Raw genomic sequence first — 20,131 nt, 5'->3', positions numbered from 1 at the left:
AGCAATATGACATGGATTTATTAAGATAAATGTTGGAAGTTGTTATATATGTATATAGGTTTTAAAAAGAACGTTTTTTCCAAGCCATTTCCATTAATTCGGAAACACACACATGGGTTAATACTCATTCAAGTGCCTTGTGTTAGGTTAAAAAAATATTTTAAATAACTTATATTTTTAGGGATCATTATCAAAATATGTGAAATATAATTTTTTTTTTTAAAATATGGATATAAAATTATTTTCATACAAATATGGGTAATTTTTTGATACAAATTACCAAATAGTTATGCACACAAGGGTTGTGATTAAGGTAGATTGACTCTTAAATTTTTTTAAAATCAATGCACTAAAGTGTTGACCTTGAAAAGTATTGGCTTAAAATTGGCCTCTTGAGAAGGTAAAGAAATTACTTAACAGATTACTTAAATGTAATATTGCTCTTGCTCATAGAAATGTATAGGACTTGTAGTGGTTTGTAGAGCATTTGCAAACGTGAGTTTCTAAGAATATAATTGTTAACCCAGTTCTCGATTGTGCTTGAAGTCATTCAGTTTTCTTTTAGACTTAAACCATTATAGTTAAACGAAATTTTTGACAAGAATCTAACAATTTCTTTGAAAAATAACTTTCATTGGTTAATTTTTTATTTTACTTTCCAAAACTTCTAATTGCATGAATCTTTGCCATGGCTCGCAACTGGGAAGGGGTGACTGGGGTGATTGCTTGGATAGCAATTTTGAGACGGCAGCAATTTAAGAAGATGCAAAGGTTATAGAATCTTTAACTTTTAAAGCGAAGGGGCTGGAAAATTATGTCTCTGACAAAGCAAAATAATGCTTGTCACAGCTCTCGCATGCCACCTGCTGCCACTGGTGTTCAGAATCAGTGTGGGCAGAGTAAACTGCTGAAATAAAAATAACATTTGTAGGTCTTGAAGATGAATATAATAGTTTCAGAATTAGATCAGATCTTTTTGATTTGCTCTTAAGTGACTGAGGTCATTGAAATTTTTGCCTTCAGAAATGTAGCCGTTATCCTCAACACCCAAATTTGCAGTCTAACCAAAGTTAATTATTAAGCACTCATAGATCAAGAACACATTTTTCTGCTATTTTGTTCAAATGCATCAAGATATTGAGCTTTATTACCAAGACCATACAGTCATTTTAAACTGTATAATGTTTTAAATTTTCCAATAATACCATTGATTGGGATCATCATAAAAAAAACTGCCAAAACATCCATTGGGTTGCATAGTTATCAGTTGTATTGCATTCTTTCTTCTTATGACCATGATTTTGTATAAATGAGCTTGAGTACTCATCCTGTCCCAAAATAGGATTTTTTCTTTATACTCACAGCTATAGTCTCCATGTATGTGTGAGTATATTGCATGTGTGAGTTTCAGCATGTCACTGTATTGTCCCCCACTGTTACTCAAAACCAGTTAATAAGTTTTTAAGTATGCATGTTTCTCAAAGGTACAGGATTTGTGGCATGTTATCTTTCATAAATATTTTAATCTAAGTCTTTATGTTCATGAGTTGAGAATGTTTTTTTTCGGTTGAGTGGTTTTGAAGTCAGTTTCTGCGCATGGTGCACTGCATTGTTCCAATTCAAATATTACGTCAAGCTTGTCTCATTTGTGAAAAAAATGAAATAATATTTTCAATCAGACAACGCAGAAGTTCTGTCACCTGAGGACGCTACTAATACTTCAGAGGATCTCAGCTTCGTTGAGAAGAGAAACTTCTTTCAAAGGTTGTCTATTACAGCAGAGACTATGCCTATCACTTCCAAGTGGACTCAGGAAGTCTCTATGGATGACATACCTTTGGCCCAAGGTGAAATAATTAATGAAAACAAAACTTTTGAAGAACGATTAAAAATGTTTGAGCCAGATGAAGAAAATGTAAGGCGCAAGATGCAAAAAAATGGGAAATCCGAGCAGCAGACTGTCTATCATTATGATTTCACAAAACCTGCCAGCATTTCCCCAGAAAGTGATTCTTCCAGAGATGAGAATAAGTTGAAGAAATCGTTCAGTGGTAGCTCTTCGGAAGCACATGCAAATGAATTTGCAGCTGACTCTTCAGTTACTCTGGAGACAGCTGAAAAAGAATTGTCTACACTTTTAGCAGAAGTAGCAAAAGAGGAACAGCAACAGCAGTTGATATGTGAAGATGAAGTTTCAACTGAAAATAAAAGCGACGGTGTCCAAGGAGGAAGCCATAGTAAAGATGATGATAACGAGTTAATATCTGAAATATCTCTTAGAGAATCTGTTTCTGGTTTGGAAGAAAGCAACGAAATCTTGGTACAAACTCCAACAAAACCAGAGATATTGCCTAGTGATGAGGCATTTTTTCCTGAACAGACTAAGGAAGAATCTGTTTCTTACTCGGGGGAAATCAATGAAGGTTTTGTGCAGTCTCCTACTGAAAGCAATGAAAAATCTGAAACACATCATGATGTTGAGGAAGAGGTCAACGTTTCAGAAATCTCTCCCGAAGAACCAGTGTCTTACTCTGAAGAAATAAGCGAAGCTGATGTGCATTCCACCCATGGAGCAACAGAAATGGATGAAGAGCTTTCTGGTGGACATGACCTTATGGAGGGTGAGAGTGGTTTTTAGTTGATTTACCTCTATCTTACATGTATTCTCTCTCAGCATGAATGTTCTTGAAATCAGAAGTTAAATTGAATAAAAATTACCATAGCATTTTGGCTGGTTAGCAATGAAGACATTTCCATACATCCTGCCATGTTGAAAACTTGGAATATTTAGCTGCAATTAATAAATTTTGAATAAAATTAATCTTATGAATAGATAAATTATTAAATTAGTGTATATTTAAACCTTTAAGAGAAACATCAACGAGGTATCTCATCAATCTCTCGCTTCTTATTTTAACATAAGCAGGCCCAGATATTTTATGAACTTAATTTCTTAGAGGAACACTATTCCTTATATTACCATCTTTGCACATGCTGAAAATATGAATATGAATCTCCACTAAAAAGATGGCATTATGTTGCTGTAAGTGCCGAATAGGAACCTTTTTCTTAGTGGCAAATGTCTTTGCTTCAAAACTAATTCATCGAAATTAAAAGAAATAAATAAAAAGCGCTTATTATACTCCGAAAGGGGGAACTTAGTTTTTCCGTATAGTTTAGTAGATTTTCCTAAAGAATTTTTTTTTATTATAAATTACATTTCCAAACATAATTTTAGAATAGTTTAGGCTGTAATAATTCTTTTAATTAATGTGAATATATCAGTGTAATAGTTTAATTATTATAATTTATGAACTGCATCAATTATTAAATAGGATTTTAGGCTTAAAGCTCATTGGCAATCCATGAGATACATTCAGCCAGCCCCCCATCCTCAGACACAATGACCTGTTTAGTAGTCGAACCTGTGGTGAGGAAATTATTTCTACAAATCTGTATTAAATTTTTTAATAGCAAATTAAAAAAAACATTTATTGATGTGGTGGCCCACTGATTGATGAAGACTGCTGTGTGAAAAATGTATAGCCGCACGGAGAAAAGAGTCAGCCAGATTCAATATCAAAACCACTTGTCTGAACTATCCTGTGTGTTTGTATTATATATCCCCTTTTTACTCCTTTTTTCAAAAAAGGAAGCAGACAGTGTTATGTACTCTATGGGAAGTTTTGAAGCTCTTTTAAAGTGTGGTTTCTTCTAGGTATTTTGAAAGGCCTCATATATATAATATATATATGAGTCATTTTATTAGCACTGCCCCCCCCCCCTTCGTGCGGCGGCTTGAGCTTATCTGCCTACCGCCTGGGACCATCGTGAGACAGTTTAGTTTCATCCGAGAATGATGGTTACTTTCCGCTATTTACATACGAAGTTCTTTTAACAGCTGGCTGATACAAAGATTAGCCAGAAAAAAGTCTTGATGTACATCGCAATGGCAAAGGATTATCTCTGTACAAACTATATCTAAAATTTCTTAAGCTTTCGTTTTCAATTCAAATAATCTATAATTGTGGGTAATAATAATCTTTAATTATGTGCAATACTTAAATGATAGTAAATAGTAGATTATGTTAACCAGCGACCGAAGCACACGAAATTCTGGAGATTGAAGCACTCTGATTCCCACTTTTCCTTGATTGAGATGAACCCGAGAAACATTTATCCCTATTCACAAGTTCTTAAACCCCTATATTAAATTACATTTTACTTAGTATTCATTGATTTCAAACTTTTTTTGATTGTGTATTACAGGCATTTTATTTTTTAACCCCCTTCAACAGTTTAATACAAAGTATGTAGGGAAGTCCTTTTGACCAAAATAAACTTCTGAATGGAAAAATAGTGTCTTTTATTATTGGATAATGGCATCGGGGTCATAATGAGAAATAAAAATTTACTCAATTGCCAGGGGCCAGTATATATTTTGACCTCCATGAATTTGACATTACCTGCATGCATAGTTGGTGAAATGTCGACAAGAGAGGGCTGCTTCTCTGACAGTGAAGGACAATTCAAATTCAAGATTCCAGTCTCATATTAATGATTATAATTGGACGATTGACTTATGTGCATATAATTATAATTTGATTTAGCATGGATGTTCTGCGCAACTCCGATTAATTTATAATGTATTTATTTATAATTTCATCTAATCCCTCAAGCTAGATGCTGTTGGACATTGCCAATTTTAGAACCTCTGATATCATGAACTTGTTCAGGCCACACATGATATACGCACGCACACACATTTTCTGACATGCATTAGTCCATTAGAAATTTTCCAGAGGAATGTTTACGAGATGTATGTATGGTGTAGTGGTAGTATTGATTTTTGCACCCTCCTTCACAAAATTTTGAATGGGAAAAAATAAACTTAGTGTTCCCTCTTGGTTCAGCATCCCTCCCAGTCTGCCTTAGTTGCTGCCCTGAATGGCATAGTAAAGAGTAATTACTCGCAATCAGATGTATCCAACAGCAGTTTCCATGATCAGAAAAAAATTGATTTCAGAAAAAACAGATTTTTGATTAGTCCATTCTGCATACCTACCAATTATTGCGAAGAGAAATTTTCAATAATTCAATATTTTTTTACATTAATTTCACTTTTTTTGGAGTTATACTCAACAAATTTATTCACCTAAAGTACCAAAGAATGTTTAGAGGTGTCGTGAGTTCAATGTCCTGGTTTGTTTTTGTCAGAAAAATTATCAATGTGCTTAGTTCGTCCTTGTCAGAAACTTTCCTGATGCGGAGGTACAACATAAACGGTGATATGGCACTTGAATGAATTAATGGCAGAACTTTGACACTGGACTTATCTCGTTGCCGAGATCTCTCTCAGCTCAGATTCTTGGTAGAGTTCGCAATGCTTTGTTTTGAGTAAAAAAAATTTTTTCACATATTTTTCTTCGTACAATTTGGTACTGTTGCGATTAACAAATTTTGTGGTGATAACAGATGAGATAGGGTTGGGAGGGGGAGAAAAGTTCTAGGGTTTCATTAAGAAGGATGAATGTGCATATATTAGAATGAAGGTATATTTTAGAAATGATTTGGGGGGGGGGGGAGACATGCCATCTCATCTGTCATCTTAAGTTATCCTAATAAATGTAAAAAATAAAAATTAATGCACTTGTCACATTATATACATAGGATACAACAAGCAAACAAAAGTAGAATCTTATTGTATAATATAAAATATCCATGGAAGTGAGTCATCTCGCTTAACACCACCTTGGTGAGCAAATGGGTTTGATAACTTGTGAACTGGAAGCCAGTATTAGTTTTATTGGGTTGAGTTCATTCACTCCAGTGGAGCCGATGAAAATATACAAAATATATTTTCATATAATATATTTAATATTTAATATATTTTTGGTGGGGGGGGGGGGATATATACAATTAGGGATCACTTGTGCCATCTCGCTTAGCACCTTATTCTGTGAGCAACATGAACACAACATGACCAGAGAAAAGATTATTACCACAGAGTCCCACACCAAGGGGTTAGCGCACCAACTTCTTGGCGAGTATAAAAAAAAGCTGCTGTTCAAAATTGGCAATAAATGATAGGTCCCAGTCTAATTAGCCCTCGTGTGCAGAAAATAATCGTGATGCAAAAAAAATTGAAAATGATCAATATACTCAACAAATTCCTCCAAATAAGAGGGTTTCAATGTCTTTTAATCTCTTCAATCTCAGTTTTTTATTTAAAGCATCAAACTCATCTTTCAGAACTTCATAATACCTCAATTCATATTCTTAAATTTCATATCTTCAATTTTAATTTTTTTGTTGAGATTAAGGTCCCTTTTTTACATTTTACAGTGGCCTCACTCATAGTCACTATTGCGACCATGTGGATATGTTACGTTGAACTCTCAATGCAAGTATCTAGGTTCAAACACCTCGTTAGTGGCACAGTGATGGTCAGCTGAAGTTGGTTTTCCAATTTTGAGATGCAAATGCTAGCAAGTCTTCCATTCGGAAATTGCTTTTCTTCAGATAGCAGGCAAACCTTTGACGCAATACTTACGTAACATGAAAACCCAGCCATCTGTCACTTTCACGCATGGAAGACGTGGCAGCAACACTAGAACATGAAATATGCATAACTCTGTCAACATAAATCTGTTAAGGCCACACATTCACTCGTAATACACATTTTGGCCTGTATCAATTCTTTAAAATTCCTCAGAGAAATGTTTTACAAGTGGCATGTATAATTAAGTAAAGTAAGTGACCTTTCTGGCAATTTCATAGTCTGATAAGAATTTATCTGACTTCAGCTCAATAGATCAAGATATGATCGACACCATAAGTGAAGACACCGATTGTGTACAACACAAAATTTAATTCAATTAAAAAGATGATACAATTTTTTTTTCTAAAATATAGAAAAGAAAATTTAAACATACCCTTCCACATTGAGAATTGCCAATATACATAACTTTTCTTTGAGAAAAAAAGAATCAAAGTTGACATCAACTTCTTCAGGGTTCTCAGTGACCTGGAGAGTCAGGGAAATGAAAAATGGTCAAGGAAAATGTAAATATTGAGCAAAAGTCAGGAAAAAGTTCTGTAAGGAAAAAAAAAACAAACTTGTGTTAAATACAAAAATTCAGAAGATTAAGATTTGCCCCTTTGAATTATATTTCTTTTGGAGTTTTGGTCAGGGTTAAGTCAGAGAAATGATCAATCAAATTTTGCTGGGACACAAGATTTTTGTGTCATCAGTAAGAGGTGATACTAGGTGTTTTCAGATGAACTTCAGAAAATCACCAGTACTGCATATTTACATTCTGATGGCCTCACATTGCGATGATCCAGGTTCAAACTCCACTAATGGCGTAGTGGTAGTCAGCTGAATTTGATTATTTTCAACTTTAAGGTGCAAATGCAAACTGATCTCCAAAAAAGGTTCACCACAGAGAGAAATCGGGCCATCTAAAATTTCACACATAAATCATGTAAAATAAGCTGCAGAGCTGTTTGCTTCCTAACTCAGAAGGTAGATGACAGTACTTCATAAATACATGTCATTCCTCAGAAGCAAATTTCATTTTAAGTACAGAAAACATACATGGCACATTCAGACATGCCCCTAATTCCTTAGAAGTTCCCCCGAGGAATATTTATGAGGTGCATGTGTGGTTTAATAGTAGTACTGAACATTTATTATAGAGGAGAAGGTCCAAATACATGTTACATTTTGAGGTCTTGCCATATCCAGGGTGTCTCAGCACCAGGTTTATAAACTTCTACAGGGGATAGGGTAAGCCTAGATGACTTGGAATCATATAGCAATGCATGGTTGAAAATGCTTCCCTGATGCTACCGCATCAGGGAAGCATAAAAGACCCCCATGTAACTGAACACATGTTATAATAATAAATGTCATCAAAAGGTCGGAGATGTTAAGTGTCATCCATGAGCTGTAATGCCGGTCTTGCATCTCGGGTGTAATGAATTTCAAACATTCTGGAAAATTCCATGCAATGTGTAGGCCTTCCTACAATTTAGGCAACTAGTTCCTCATTGCTGTCAACAGGGGTGTTATACACCAATGTTTTGTTATGCCCCCAGTCTGGGGACTGTGGAAGTATTAAACAAGGCAATCAAGCAGGCCAATGCACCAAACGTTCGGAACCACCGCTCCCAAATCTAACGCATTAGAAAAGCATTTCCAACGCTGCATTACATGTGATTCTGAGTCATCTGGGTGTACCCTACCCCTCCTAAAAGTTTGTAAACCCGATGCTGAGACGCCCTGTATATGTACTTTTTTAAAGATTTTGATATATTAGTACACTCTAAAACATAAAGGATGAAGATAGGAAGCAAAAACATGCTTCAAATAATGTTTTATAACAAATTTAACTACAAATTTAAAAGTTATGAAAATTGTAGTATTCAGTTGATGGTCTGCAATATGCACTACCCATTGTATATTTATTTTCTTATTTCTATGTTTCCAGCTAGTTATTTCTCTTCCCCCAAGACATCCCCTGGCCTAGAGACTAATGTCACTGTTAAGAAGGCTTTGTATCAACTCCCCAGAAAAGATAAACAGAAATAATTTCTGTGAACAGAAGACTATAAAATAATACCCGCCAGAGATAATTTTGTGTTGAATAAAATGCAATTTAAATTGTACTTTTAAGTACAATGACAAGTCAAGAAATTGTAGAAAGATATGTAACAGATGGAAAAATGGTAGTCTAGGGCAGTGGTTCTCGACCTGGGGCCATATGGTCCCCTTGCGGTCCTGAGATATTCTAGGGGGGGCCACGGGAGAAAATCAGAAGAAAGGTGATCCACGACAGGTGGTGAAGGGAGTCATAGAAAGCTGTGAAGAGAAAAGCTTTAAAAGGGAAACATGAAAAATATTACTACTTTCAGAATCAAACAGATCCGTCAATAGAACCAGGGCCATCTTAACCCTTGGGTCTATGTGGGCATGACTCGGATCTTCATGTCTATAATGGAGACAGGGGACTGCACTATATGGGATCTGGTACTATGATTTTTTCATGTGTAAGCTGTTGTTTCCAGTTTTATCGATTTATCGTGCAGGTTCGTTGGATCGTCCCGTATTTTACATAAACCGTTTTTTACCATATAATTTGACTCCTGGGAGGGATGATAATACACCATTTGAATCCGTTCCTAGCCAGGATTCCAGATATTGATCTGATTTATTCAAATTTCATTCATAATAAAAATAAATAAAAGTATCTCAATCTTGGACGAGGGCAGAGGGTGGCCCTGGCCTATACAGGGGGGGGGGGGGCACAAGAAAAAATTTTATCCATAGGGGGGCCATGAGCTGAAGAAGGTTAAGAAACACTGGTCTAGGGTGTTCACCCAGAAAGTGAGAGGATGTGGGTTCGATTCCCCGCAAAGGCAGTTGAATTTTCTCTCTCCAAAATTCATCTCTGTACAACAGCCAGTTGTTAAAAACCTTTTTATGGTGACAGCGTTAGCAGTTGTGAGCTTGGCCTGAATCAGGTCCAGCCGTCCATATCAGTGCACACGAGCTCCAATGAAAGATTGAGGGATTTGTTGCCTTTGCAGTCTAGGATGGTTTACCCAGGAAGTGAAAGGACGTGGGTTCGATTTCCAACAAAGGCAGTTGAATTTTCTTTCCAAAATTCATCTTCACAACAGCCAGTTATTAAAAACCTTCAGATGGAAAAATGTTTGCAAACTCATATTTAGACCAATAATATGTTAGACTTTTACATTTATTAGTTAATGATATTCCTTTGTGTAGGTTATCAAAACAGTTGATTATCCCATCAGCAATATGGGAACAATAAAACGGGCAGTAATTATTAAAATGTCCTGAAAATCGAATTAACTAAACATGATAAAGTTTGAGGCATTATACTACATGATTTAGTGGAAAAATGACACCTGTTTCATCCTCCCACAAGAGCAATAAAGACCCTTTTTCCTATCACAATGATACTTTCATGCCCTTGTAACAGAGGCAGAATTTTCTACTAGCTTGCCCATATTTGGACCTCTATATGTTCAGACAAAAGATTTAAAAAAAGTAATCACTGGTTTTAGATTATAAAATTTAATAAGTCAAAAAAAGACAAAACATTTCCTCGCATCAAGTCTAAGAAATTATCTTGTATTAATTACATTTTTTATTTGAGTGCTCATATTGCCATTGAGTACTGGGTGAAATTTGTAATTTAATTAAAGAATAATTGATCTATAATACAAGCATTTATAAAACAAATAGCCTTGATCTTGTATTTACTGCTAATGAGTTGATATTGAAATTAGTTACTTTCATCATTACTTTTTATCATTAAATTTTTTCATAATGAATTTGAAGTTTTTTTCTTTTTAGTTAATAGCCACATCCAAGGAATATGAACCGTATGCAAAACCACTTTTTTTCTTCGAACTTATCATAAAACTTCAGATAATTTACTATCTGCACCTGAAAAAGAATTTAAAAAAAGTTCCATACAATTTTTTAAAAGCACGAAACATTTGCATTAGGTTTTGATGGCATGGTGTGTGGAAACATGACAATTATTTAAAAAAAAAGGAATAAGTTATTTATAATTTTTCCCCTTTCGCAGCACTTGATCTTTTAATGAGCTGTCAAGATAAAAGATTAAGTATTAAACTATTTTAAAAGTTCAGTTTATTTTAAAAATAATTTGATTCCACTTGAAATATCTATATATAATAAGCAGTCTTTAAATCACTTCAGTGATTGGAATTTTCAGTTTTTGTTTTCCCTGAAGAAATTGTCATGTTTTATTGATATTTTAGTGAAGGAAAAGTACAGATAATGTGTATTTGTGAGTGAAACTATAAATTTTTTTGCATGTTGTGTGTGTACTGTGTGAATTGTCTTGTGGTACATTTCAATAAACTTTTTTTTTTTTCGTTTTTTGTTTTAAATCTTGTCATTTTACCAATGTGTTTGTGTATATGTCATCTGTCTCCTCTATTTCTTTCTCTCTCTCAGCAGAAACTATGTAGTGGTAAACTATCCAATGCATTTTATTTTTATTTTCCTGTCTTTATTCTGATTCTGTCTTCTCTATGGATAAAACTCGCAATTGTGTGATGTTTCATATTTTGTGAGTACTATAAATTCTGTACTGTAACTATACAGTTACATTTTTATATTTTATTTCCTTTTTCTTTTATGCATGGGTTTGAATGAATACATTTGAAAAATATGGTTTCATTGGAAGCACTGTGAATTATTTGAAAATATTTATTGCTCTTTATTTTTACAGTTTTTTCCATGTATTCTATCACTGAATGGATCATGTATGAAATATTTTTTGCATGGAAAAATGATGTTTCAAATTGTGTCTCACCTCTATGGCTGGATGCCATGCATGTTTTTAAAGGCCTATTCTTCCTGCAAGCATGTGTTTTTATTTTTTGCATTCCCGATTCTGAATTGGAATCACATTAGTGCATGAAAAGATGCACATTTGTAGAACCTTTTTTTTCATTCTCGGTTTTTTCCCTTACTAATTAGCTATTTGCTGAAATTTTAGCACATGCCTTTGCGGAAAGCTCACATGAAGAGAGTGATGAACCTAGTAATATTATCTCTGAGACAACAGCAAAAGTTGACTTTCAAAAAGAAACTGGCATAGCAGATGCCTTATTACCTGCTGATGATGTGGAAATTCGAAGTGGAAAACCTCCATCAGACTTGGCTCTACAATTGGATATATCAGCTGTTGTAAAATCTCAAATTCTGAAGGAAGAAATTGGGCAAGAGATCGAAGACAGCCCATTAGAAGTAAAATACATTGGAGAAGAAATTGAAAAGCAGATGGAAGCAAAGAGAGAGACTGAAATGTATTCACACATCAAAACAGAAATTATTTCACAGCAACTTGGGGAAGATATTGAATATTGTTCTCCTGAGAAAAAAACCATTTCACCCTCAACTCCAGAACCAGAAGGTGAAAGCTTCAGCAAACTTGGTCTATCATCAGAAGCAACGGAGGAGCAACACCAAAAGGATGAAGATATTTCTGAAGATCGGGATGTGTCCCCTGAACCTGAAGCTTCATTCACTGTTTTGTCAGAAAATATTGAATATGATGATTTAAAAGAATATGAAGAAGCCAAAGAAGAGCATTCACTCACTGAGCAACTGCGAGCTCTAGCAGCTAATGTTTCTCCATCAATTCATTCAATAGAACAGGAGAACTTTGCAGAACTTGGGGCTATTGAAATGGCACCTGACAGTAGTCACATGAGAAATAGTACATGGTCTGGTAAAAAAGAAATTAGGTCATTGAAATCTACTAAACAAGTGTCTACTATTGAAGAGTATTCATCTCTAGAATCCAGCGATTCACCATTAGATCTTCAAGGGACTAGTTTTGAGTTCAGCCAGAAAGCAGAGGATGTGTCTGTTCCGGTCAAACAGTCTTTAGGCTTAGCTGCATCTGCAATAGATGAACAAGAACAGTCTCTTGCAGACTCTCCCAAAGTTACTGCACCAGAGTGTTCTATTCCTGAGAAAGATGTATCTCAAGAGATCGAAGATATTAGTGAAGCTAAAGATTCTTCAGAAGAAAAACATTCGGGTGATTTCCCACAAATTACAAAACACCCATCACCTCCGAGTGACAAATCTTCTAAACGTGACAAAAAAAGTGATTCAGATTCTGATGAAAAAAAATTTCCAGGCAGTTCTGAACTTAAAGCTCCTTCAAAGAAAGATTCATCATTTTCCAGCTCAGGGGAAATTGAAAGTCATTATTATTCGGTGGAGACATCCGACAGTGGTGGGAAAAGTAGACATAGTACACCAGCTGGTAGTAGACCATGTTCATCTGAATTTGAAGTCAATGTTCTGAGTGGACAAGCTTCTGAATATGAAACGTGTGCGACTTCTCAAGAAACTACTGGGGAGATATCTGGGTCTTATGCAACTGCTGCAACATCTTCCCAAGAAACATCATACTCAACTGCATGTTCTTCCTTGAGCCATAGCTCTCGTGAATCTGCATATTCTGTTGATTCTGAAAGTTCTGGAAATTTAGCCAGTGTTGAGGTTTCTTCTGAAGCCAGCGAAACTTTGGTGCCTTCTGCCCAAGAGATAGAAATGGAATTTGGTACTGACTTTGAAATGCCTGTTTTGGATGAAGAATCTTCAAATTTATTGAAAGAGCCATATGATATCCAGATTCCTGAATCTGTAATAAGAGGGGGTGTGGAACTTCCGTTCATGCCTGGATGGGATAGACCAGCACTCGAAATTCAACAGAGTGATGAAGTTGTCAGTTTTACTCCTGCAGAATGCTATCAGACATCTGCTACTGATGAAGTATTTTCTGAACATCTTAATTTTGCTGGTGGTTCTCAAAGTCAACCCAAAGAATCAATTGATGATAGTTATTCTCTAAGGCCATATCACACATCCAGTTCCTTAGAAAGTACGGATCTTGAGAGTTGCAGCAAAAGTCCAGATAAGCCTTGTGATGAGAGTGTTTGTCCCTCATTTCTGTCTGAAACAGAGGGTTTCAGGCCATCATCAGGAAGAAGCACTGAGGATGTGACAGAAGTATGTGCCATTGATGATCAATTGTCCGCATCAGATTCTGTCACGCAGAGCGAACAGACTTGGCAAACATCCAGTATGGATACTGCTGTTCATGTGTCTGTACCAGGCTCTTCATCTTCTCTTATTCAACCATCTCCAAATGCCATTTATGAAGGCTTCCATTCAGATGAGCAAGTGGAAGTAGGTGTTCCTATGGTTGAGCAGGTTCAACCAGAACCATACTTACAACTGAATGGTCCAGTAGAAGTAGAATATAATGCTGATTATGATGGTTTTAATAACTATGAAGATGGATTGGCTGAGGATGAAAACCCAGCAGATGAGCTTCAATTCGAGTTGGAAGAACATATGGGTGCTGCAGCAGTTCATGCTATGAATGGTAATGTTCCTGATATTATTCCAGCTGTACATGATGGAGATGAACTAGTTCATTCAAGTATCAATAGTGTTCAGGCAGGAGTTCAGGATTTAGAAATTCCACCTGCTTCTTGCTTGCATTCAGTTTCTCAAATCTCTAATGAATTTGCTGAAGCAGAGCAACCTGAAGCTCAGCAACAGCTGCCAACTGATGAGGAAGAGCATGGTGGTGCAACTTCATCCCGGTCGCTATACCAAACTAGCTTCCTTCCTGAAAGCGATCAGTGCTCTATGACTTCTCATACAACAGCACGTACAGTCGATCAAACAAGCAGTGTTGCAGAAGAGGGTATTTCAAGTACTATTGGAGCAACAGAACAACTAGCAGAATTGCAAGTAAAAGTACACAGCAGTAGTTCAGTCGATGTAATTGATACATCTCCAGAAGATGAAAGATATGAAAAACAAGTTGTATCTCATGGTGATGTGGAGGAATCTCCAATATGTGATATGACCAGTGCAATCAGGGAATCGGGTGCCCAACAAAGTTTAATACCCAGCATCACTGGCATATCAGCAGAAACTGTTTCACAGACTGAAGAAGAGGAATTCGAGCTTAAAGAATCAGACATGTTTCCTAGTCTAATGCCAGAAGATGATAAACTTAGTACACCAAGTTTTGAAGGAAGGAAAGGTTTTCCTCACAGTGCAGAAACATCTGCTGCATCATCATTACAAGAGTTTGAGAGGCTAGAGGCGGAGCTAGCAGCAAGTAAAAGCAGCGAAGCATCATTAGATTCTTACAAAATGGGTAAAGGTGGTCATGTGCAAAGATTCATGCATTCCAGTGCTGAAGCTTCTGCAGCATCATCATTACAAGAGTTTGAGAGGCTAGAGGCAGAACTAGCAGCAAGTAAAAGCAGTGAAGCATCATTAGATTCTTACAAAATGGGTAAAGGTAGCCACGTTCAGAGACTTATGCATTCCAGTGCTGAAGCTTCTGCTGCTTCATCATTGCACGAATTTGAAAGGCTTGAAGCAGAAATAGTTTCAGGTGCTGGTAGTCATGCACCAGCTGATTCTTTTGGAACTGTTGATAAGGCTGGATATGAAAGCTTATTGAAGGACACTATTAGTGAATCAGATCCGGTAAAAGAGTTATGTGATGTTACTGGAGAAATTCCAGACGTTACTGCTGTCTCAAGAGCTTCAGATGCTTATGATATTCCAATAAGTGAAACCTCTGATCTTCAACTTCACAGTGGTGATATTGAGAGTTCAGTTCATGATCATGGGTCAGAAGACTCAGATTATGAAAAACGAATGACCGAAATGGAAGAGATAATCAAAATTGCTGAGAGTAATGTTGAAAAGTTTCATGAAGAAGAAGTTCAAGAGCTTCCAGATGCAGCAGAATTTGAGGGTCATAAAACATCTGGTGCTGATTCACATGGTGCTGAACAAACAAATGATCAATATTCTGATTTTAAAATATGTGAGGAGATTAAAACGTCCAATCTAATAGGAATACTAGAAGCTGATGGAACTGAAGCTCATGATTCTAGTTCTAATAGTAGTAAGAATGGAAAGGGAGATTGTATGATATCGAGTACAGATTCTGTCGACCCCAGTAGCTCTACTGCAACTCATGCTACTTATCAGTATGAAACTGATTCAGTCATGTCCTCTAGTATTAATAGTACACAAGCATCAAATGAAGAATATACAGTAGTTTCTAGTACAGATTCCATTGAGCCAGAAACAAAAATTACATATGTGCAAGGGGATATTACAGGGGATGAAAGCCGTGAAATTGCCGGAAAGATTTTGGAATCGACATGTATTGAAGTTGGTTCATCTGATCCTGCTGTTGCTGCAGAGGAGTGGGTTCATCGTCAAGATTCAGAGTTCTCTTCAATTCACAGATCTCTCTTTAGTTCTTATCCTGAAAGCTTGCCTCAGGATGAAAGTCTACTATTGTCTTCAGATTTCTTGCTTACTAAATTAGAAGATTCTAGTGTTGGACAAACAGATCATCTCATTGGATTGCCAGGTAGCTAGTAGACTTGTTTAACCTGTGTCTAAAATGATTTGTCGAAAGATTGTTTTCATATACCAATAGTTTCCCCTCCTTCTGTGATTAGTAAATAAAAATTATTTTGCTTTCTATGTCTAAGCTTTTTCTTTTTTTTGTTTTGTTGGCTGGAAAATGAAGTGTTTTTGTTACTTATGCTTTAAATTTGAGCATGAAATAAAATTTATTTTGTTTCTTGAAATAATTTTAGAAGCACTTTTGCTAAGGATGACTATTTTTATTTTATTACATTGCAATATTTTGTGCATGTTGAAACTTTTTATGTTTAATATGTGTGTATCATTTTGTTATTTCAGTTTTTTTTCAAAAAAAAAGCATGAAAAGTCCTCCCTTTCCATGAAATTATTAGAAACCAGAGAGATGCTGAAGTATTTAGTGTTTGAGGAAATTAAAAAAACGTCTAAAATATAACTCTTGGGAATGCAGTTCTGCGAGCTCAAATCAAATTTTTACTTCTGTTTAACAGAAAGTAGTTGAAAAATGTGACCTTATGCTGTTGAGCTTGTAAAATTCCACATCTATGTGTATTAATTTAGTATATATTTTAGCAGAGTACAGTTAAATTAATTTATTTGGGGCAATTTTAACTTCTTGAACTGTTTATCGCTAGTAGACAATAGACTTGATAACTGTCCTAACTATTGTTTCCAATGATAGGGAAAGAAACCCCCCCATTGTTTTGCTCATTGCACATATATGTTTATTATCTACACAGTAAACCCCCTTTACATACAGGCTTTTGGCAACAAACTTTTAAAGTGTAGTGGAACTGGCACAGGTAAATCTCAAACTGGTATTTGTACATGGGAAATAAAGGAAAAAATATGAGAAGATTTCTGTTTGTATTTTTCCCAGCTACCCTTTCCCTATGCATAGGCTATGCTATATATATTTCTTAATCCTCAAACTGCAGTAAGGGAGAAAAGATAAGAAAATGTAGAAAAAAGACAATGTTCTTCAGGGTTACTAATGAAGTGTTCTGAAGCAAGGGGGGGGGAAAGAGAGTTTTTATACTTCTATTTACACACGCGGCCGAGATATCTCATCCCAGATTGTCAAGAGATTAATAAAACTTTCTAGTTGATAATTTGATCATTAAAAAGAAATATCTCTTGGTCAAAAATCAGTTGATAAGTTTTAAAGTCACTATAAAACTTTTTAAAAAGAAGTTTTGTGTTAGAGTAGCTATTATTCCAATTCTTTGCACTATTTTAAGTAAAACAAATGATTTCAGTTTTTTTGAAATCCATTGAATTTTAATTAAGTTTCTTGCTTCGGAAAAATTGGGAGTGTTTTTCCCCCCCTTAGTAAGAGTGTAGAGGTATATATTTATTCCATTTAGTTTTTTCCTGGAACATTTGTTAATTTGCAGCAAACTTTCTTTTTGGAGTCTAGAAGTATACAAAAAATGTATAAAATATAATGTATCTCTCTCGACCAAAATCGTTGAGCATGTGTGTCTGAATGAAAATGAAGAAAAATAAAAGTTTATGGCTTGACAAACAAAAACATAAGCTCAATAAGCATGTCTTGCTACTGCAATTAGAAAACTGGCAGGAGGTGGGGGGGGGGGGGGGTTGCAGTCTAATTTCTAATAATAATAAAAAAGCTAATAAAAACTTGATGTATTCTATAAGTTTCAAGGCTCTGAGTAGTCTCCCAGACTAATTTAATATTAGAGGTTCTGCAGAGGAATATGGATGAGGTGCATGTGTGGTTCAGTAGTAGACTAATATATGCATATATGGCATTCTCAGTATCATTGGGCCTACATATTATAGGAGCAACCCTTTTTGTAATTTAAATTTCATTAAATGAACATTGTGAGACTAAATTACTGATAACTTGTAATTGTACTTTAACCCTTTCACCTACAGGTGTTTGTAAAAAATTTTTGATATACCATAGAAGTACCAGCAACTCATCCAAGAAAGTGTTAGCATTAATTAAATAAGGGGGAAAAATTCAACCAGGTTTTCCCATTATTCCCCCCCCCCCTCCCCCCTTTACTTAGCCGCCACCTTTAACATATACTATACTGTAATTTTGTTTTCCTTGTCAAACCGTATCATGGGAGAAAAGAAAAAATATTTTGAAGTAGAAGAAGAAAAAAATCTCTTTCCATTCATCAGGTTATCAATGATAGAATAGAGCTTCAATGTGTGTTTCTTCTATCTATTCTAGGGGCCAAGATATCTCCCCCATACAGGAAAAGGTTAATTAAATTTAAAAAGCTCTTTCTGCAAATTGTCACACTGATTTAAAACCAATGAAATTTTGTGTGTGTGATTTTGTCTCTGCAGTTATTCAATTTTTTTCCCTATTTGTAAAAATATATATTTGTGACACTCCCTCACAGCAATCTGAAAGCTGTTCAAGAAAGTTTTGGCTCTTCTGCCACAAAAGATTGCTGACCCCCCCTGCTCTAGCCTATCTTATTCATTTAACCTTTGGTGAATGTAACCTTTAGAATCATGCCCTTCCGTTTCACTAGGTTCTGTGTTTATGTGAGGGTTCTAGTCTCGAAATGAGTCTTCTAAAAAATGTATGTTTAGACATAATGACAATGTTGATCGTCTGATTTGTATATTCTACCTTTTAGCTTTACCCTTACTGGGGTGAGAAGCATGGGCAGTAAGTTAGTAATACATATAATATTTAGTGCAATTATGTAAAATTGATCAACTATTTTTTGAAAAATAAAATTAAATGAGATAGTGGTATTGTTTTTTTTTTTTAATCAATGGTTTTAAAGCTACAAATGTGAGGGCATTCAAAAATTGAAATTGTACTTTTTTCATGTATTAGATGTTCTTGTACCGAACTCGTTAAATTTTTTTCTATTGTTATAATTTTTATTTTCCAACCTTATTTTGTGTGTGCATTTTATTTTTTTGGAATGCTGGTAGTATATTTCTTATTTAAATGGAAAAAAAAATATTTTTTTCAGATTTGTTTTATTTCTCATTTTATTTCTTTTCATGAATACAGTCATTGCTTAGTGCATTGCCATCTCCAGTTGATAAGTATATTTTTCATTGGCTGTGCTTGCATTTTGGAACAAAACTTTCTCATTTACTTGATCGTGATTATTTTATGGATGTTACTATATTTGTAGAATGAGTGATTTTTTTTTTTTTGTTATAAAGATTGTATTCATTTTATCTACATTAGTGTTTTGACGATTTAATTTTGCACGTGTTTTAAAAATCATTTTTAGTTTAGATCCAATCCCCATTATCAATGTTTTTTAACCAGTCAGCTGGTTACAATGGTGTATGCCGTTGTGCCAATTTTTAATGTAATCATTTAAATTTTTGAAAACTAATAGTTATTTCAATTATAATTTTTTTGTTAATTTAAAAAATAGTTAAGAACATTGAAGTCAGTATCAATGGTATTCATAAAAAATTTTAATCAGGAAAACGCAGTGTTTTTCAAAAAGAATCACCCAATTTGAAATGCGCATATTACAAAAAATATTGAACTTAGACACTTAAGATTAATTTACATTACATGGCTAATCATAGTTTTTTACAAACCAAATTAAAGGTGCTCAATATGTCCACCTTGGGATGCATGGCATATGTCTATACAGTAGTCAAATTCATCTCAAACTTTTGCGAGCATGTTTGCATCTACTGTGATTTCTGTAGACTACACATGCAAAACTCTGTTGGATGCTGTCCATCTTTTCATCTGACATGCAGGGATGGTAATCAGATTTCCCTTTACACAGAAAACCTGTATCTCTGAATTGTTTATACCATCGCCTAATGCTCTGAGCGGTAGGCAGTTCAACACCAAGGTATTGTCAACAAAAAGCATGATGAACAGTTGTTATGGACTCGCACTTCATGAAACTTAGAACACAAAACAATTTCTATTGTGCAGTCGCCATCTTGACAAACACTAGAGTGATGGCCAAAGGAAGAGCGTTACCTGCCAGCAACTGTGTGAAACTCGAGATTTCCCTTTTTCTACCTATACATTATTCGATTGAAACGCTGAATAGTTATGGTTTTTTAAATCAGATGATTCTTTTTGAAACACCCTGTATATTTTATCAGCTTCAAACGTTT

At 35.1% G+C, this 20,131-nt stretch overlaps 1 protein-coding gene across 13 annotated transcripts in view; it reads left to right on the top strand.

The window, feature by feature from the left end:
* Ank2 (Ankyrin 2) overlaps nt 1-20,131 on the top strand; it is a 162,650-nt gene that overhangs the window by 137,765 nt on the left and 4,754 nt on the right. For 12 of the 13 annotated variants that reach the window (XM_089231495.1, XM_089231488.1, XM_089231494.1 and 9 more), the window contains 2 exons: nt 1,680-2,621; nt 11,568-16,007. In XM_089231495.1, coding sequence (XP_089087621.1) covers nt 1,680-2,621; nt 11,568-16,007 — 5,382 coding nt within the window. The remainder of the gene's footprint in view (nt 1-1,679; nt 2,622-11,567; nt 16,008-20,131) is intronic. The other variant, XM_089231496.1, reaches the window with a different exon arrangement.

The sequence above is a fragment of the Pholcus phalangioides genome, unplaced genomic scaffold (assembly GCF_987345545.1).
Source record: "Pholcus phalangioides strain wild (caught in Gottingen) unplaced genomic scaffold, Ppha-v1.0 ptg000004l_1, whole genome shotgun sequence".
Taxonomy (NCBI): domain Eukaryota; kingdom Metazoa; phylum Arthropoda; class Arachnida; order Araneae; family Pholcidae; genus Pholcus; species Pholcus phalangioides.
The sequence above is the reverse complement of the archived record's forward strand: the minus strand, read 5'-3'. Positions and strand labels throughout refer to the sequence as shown.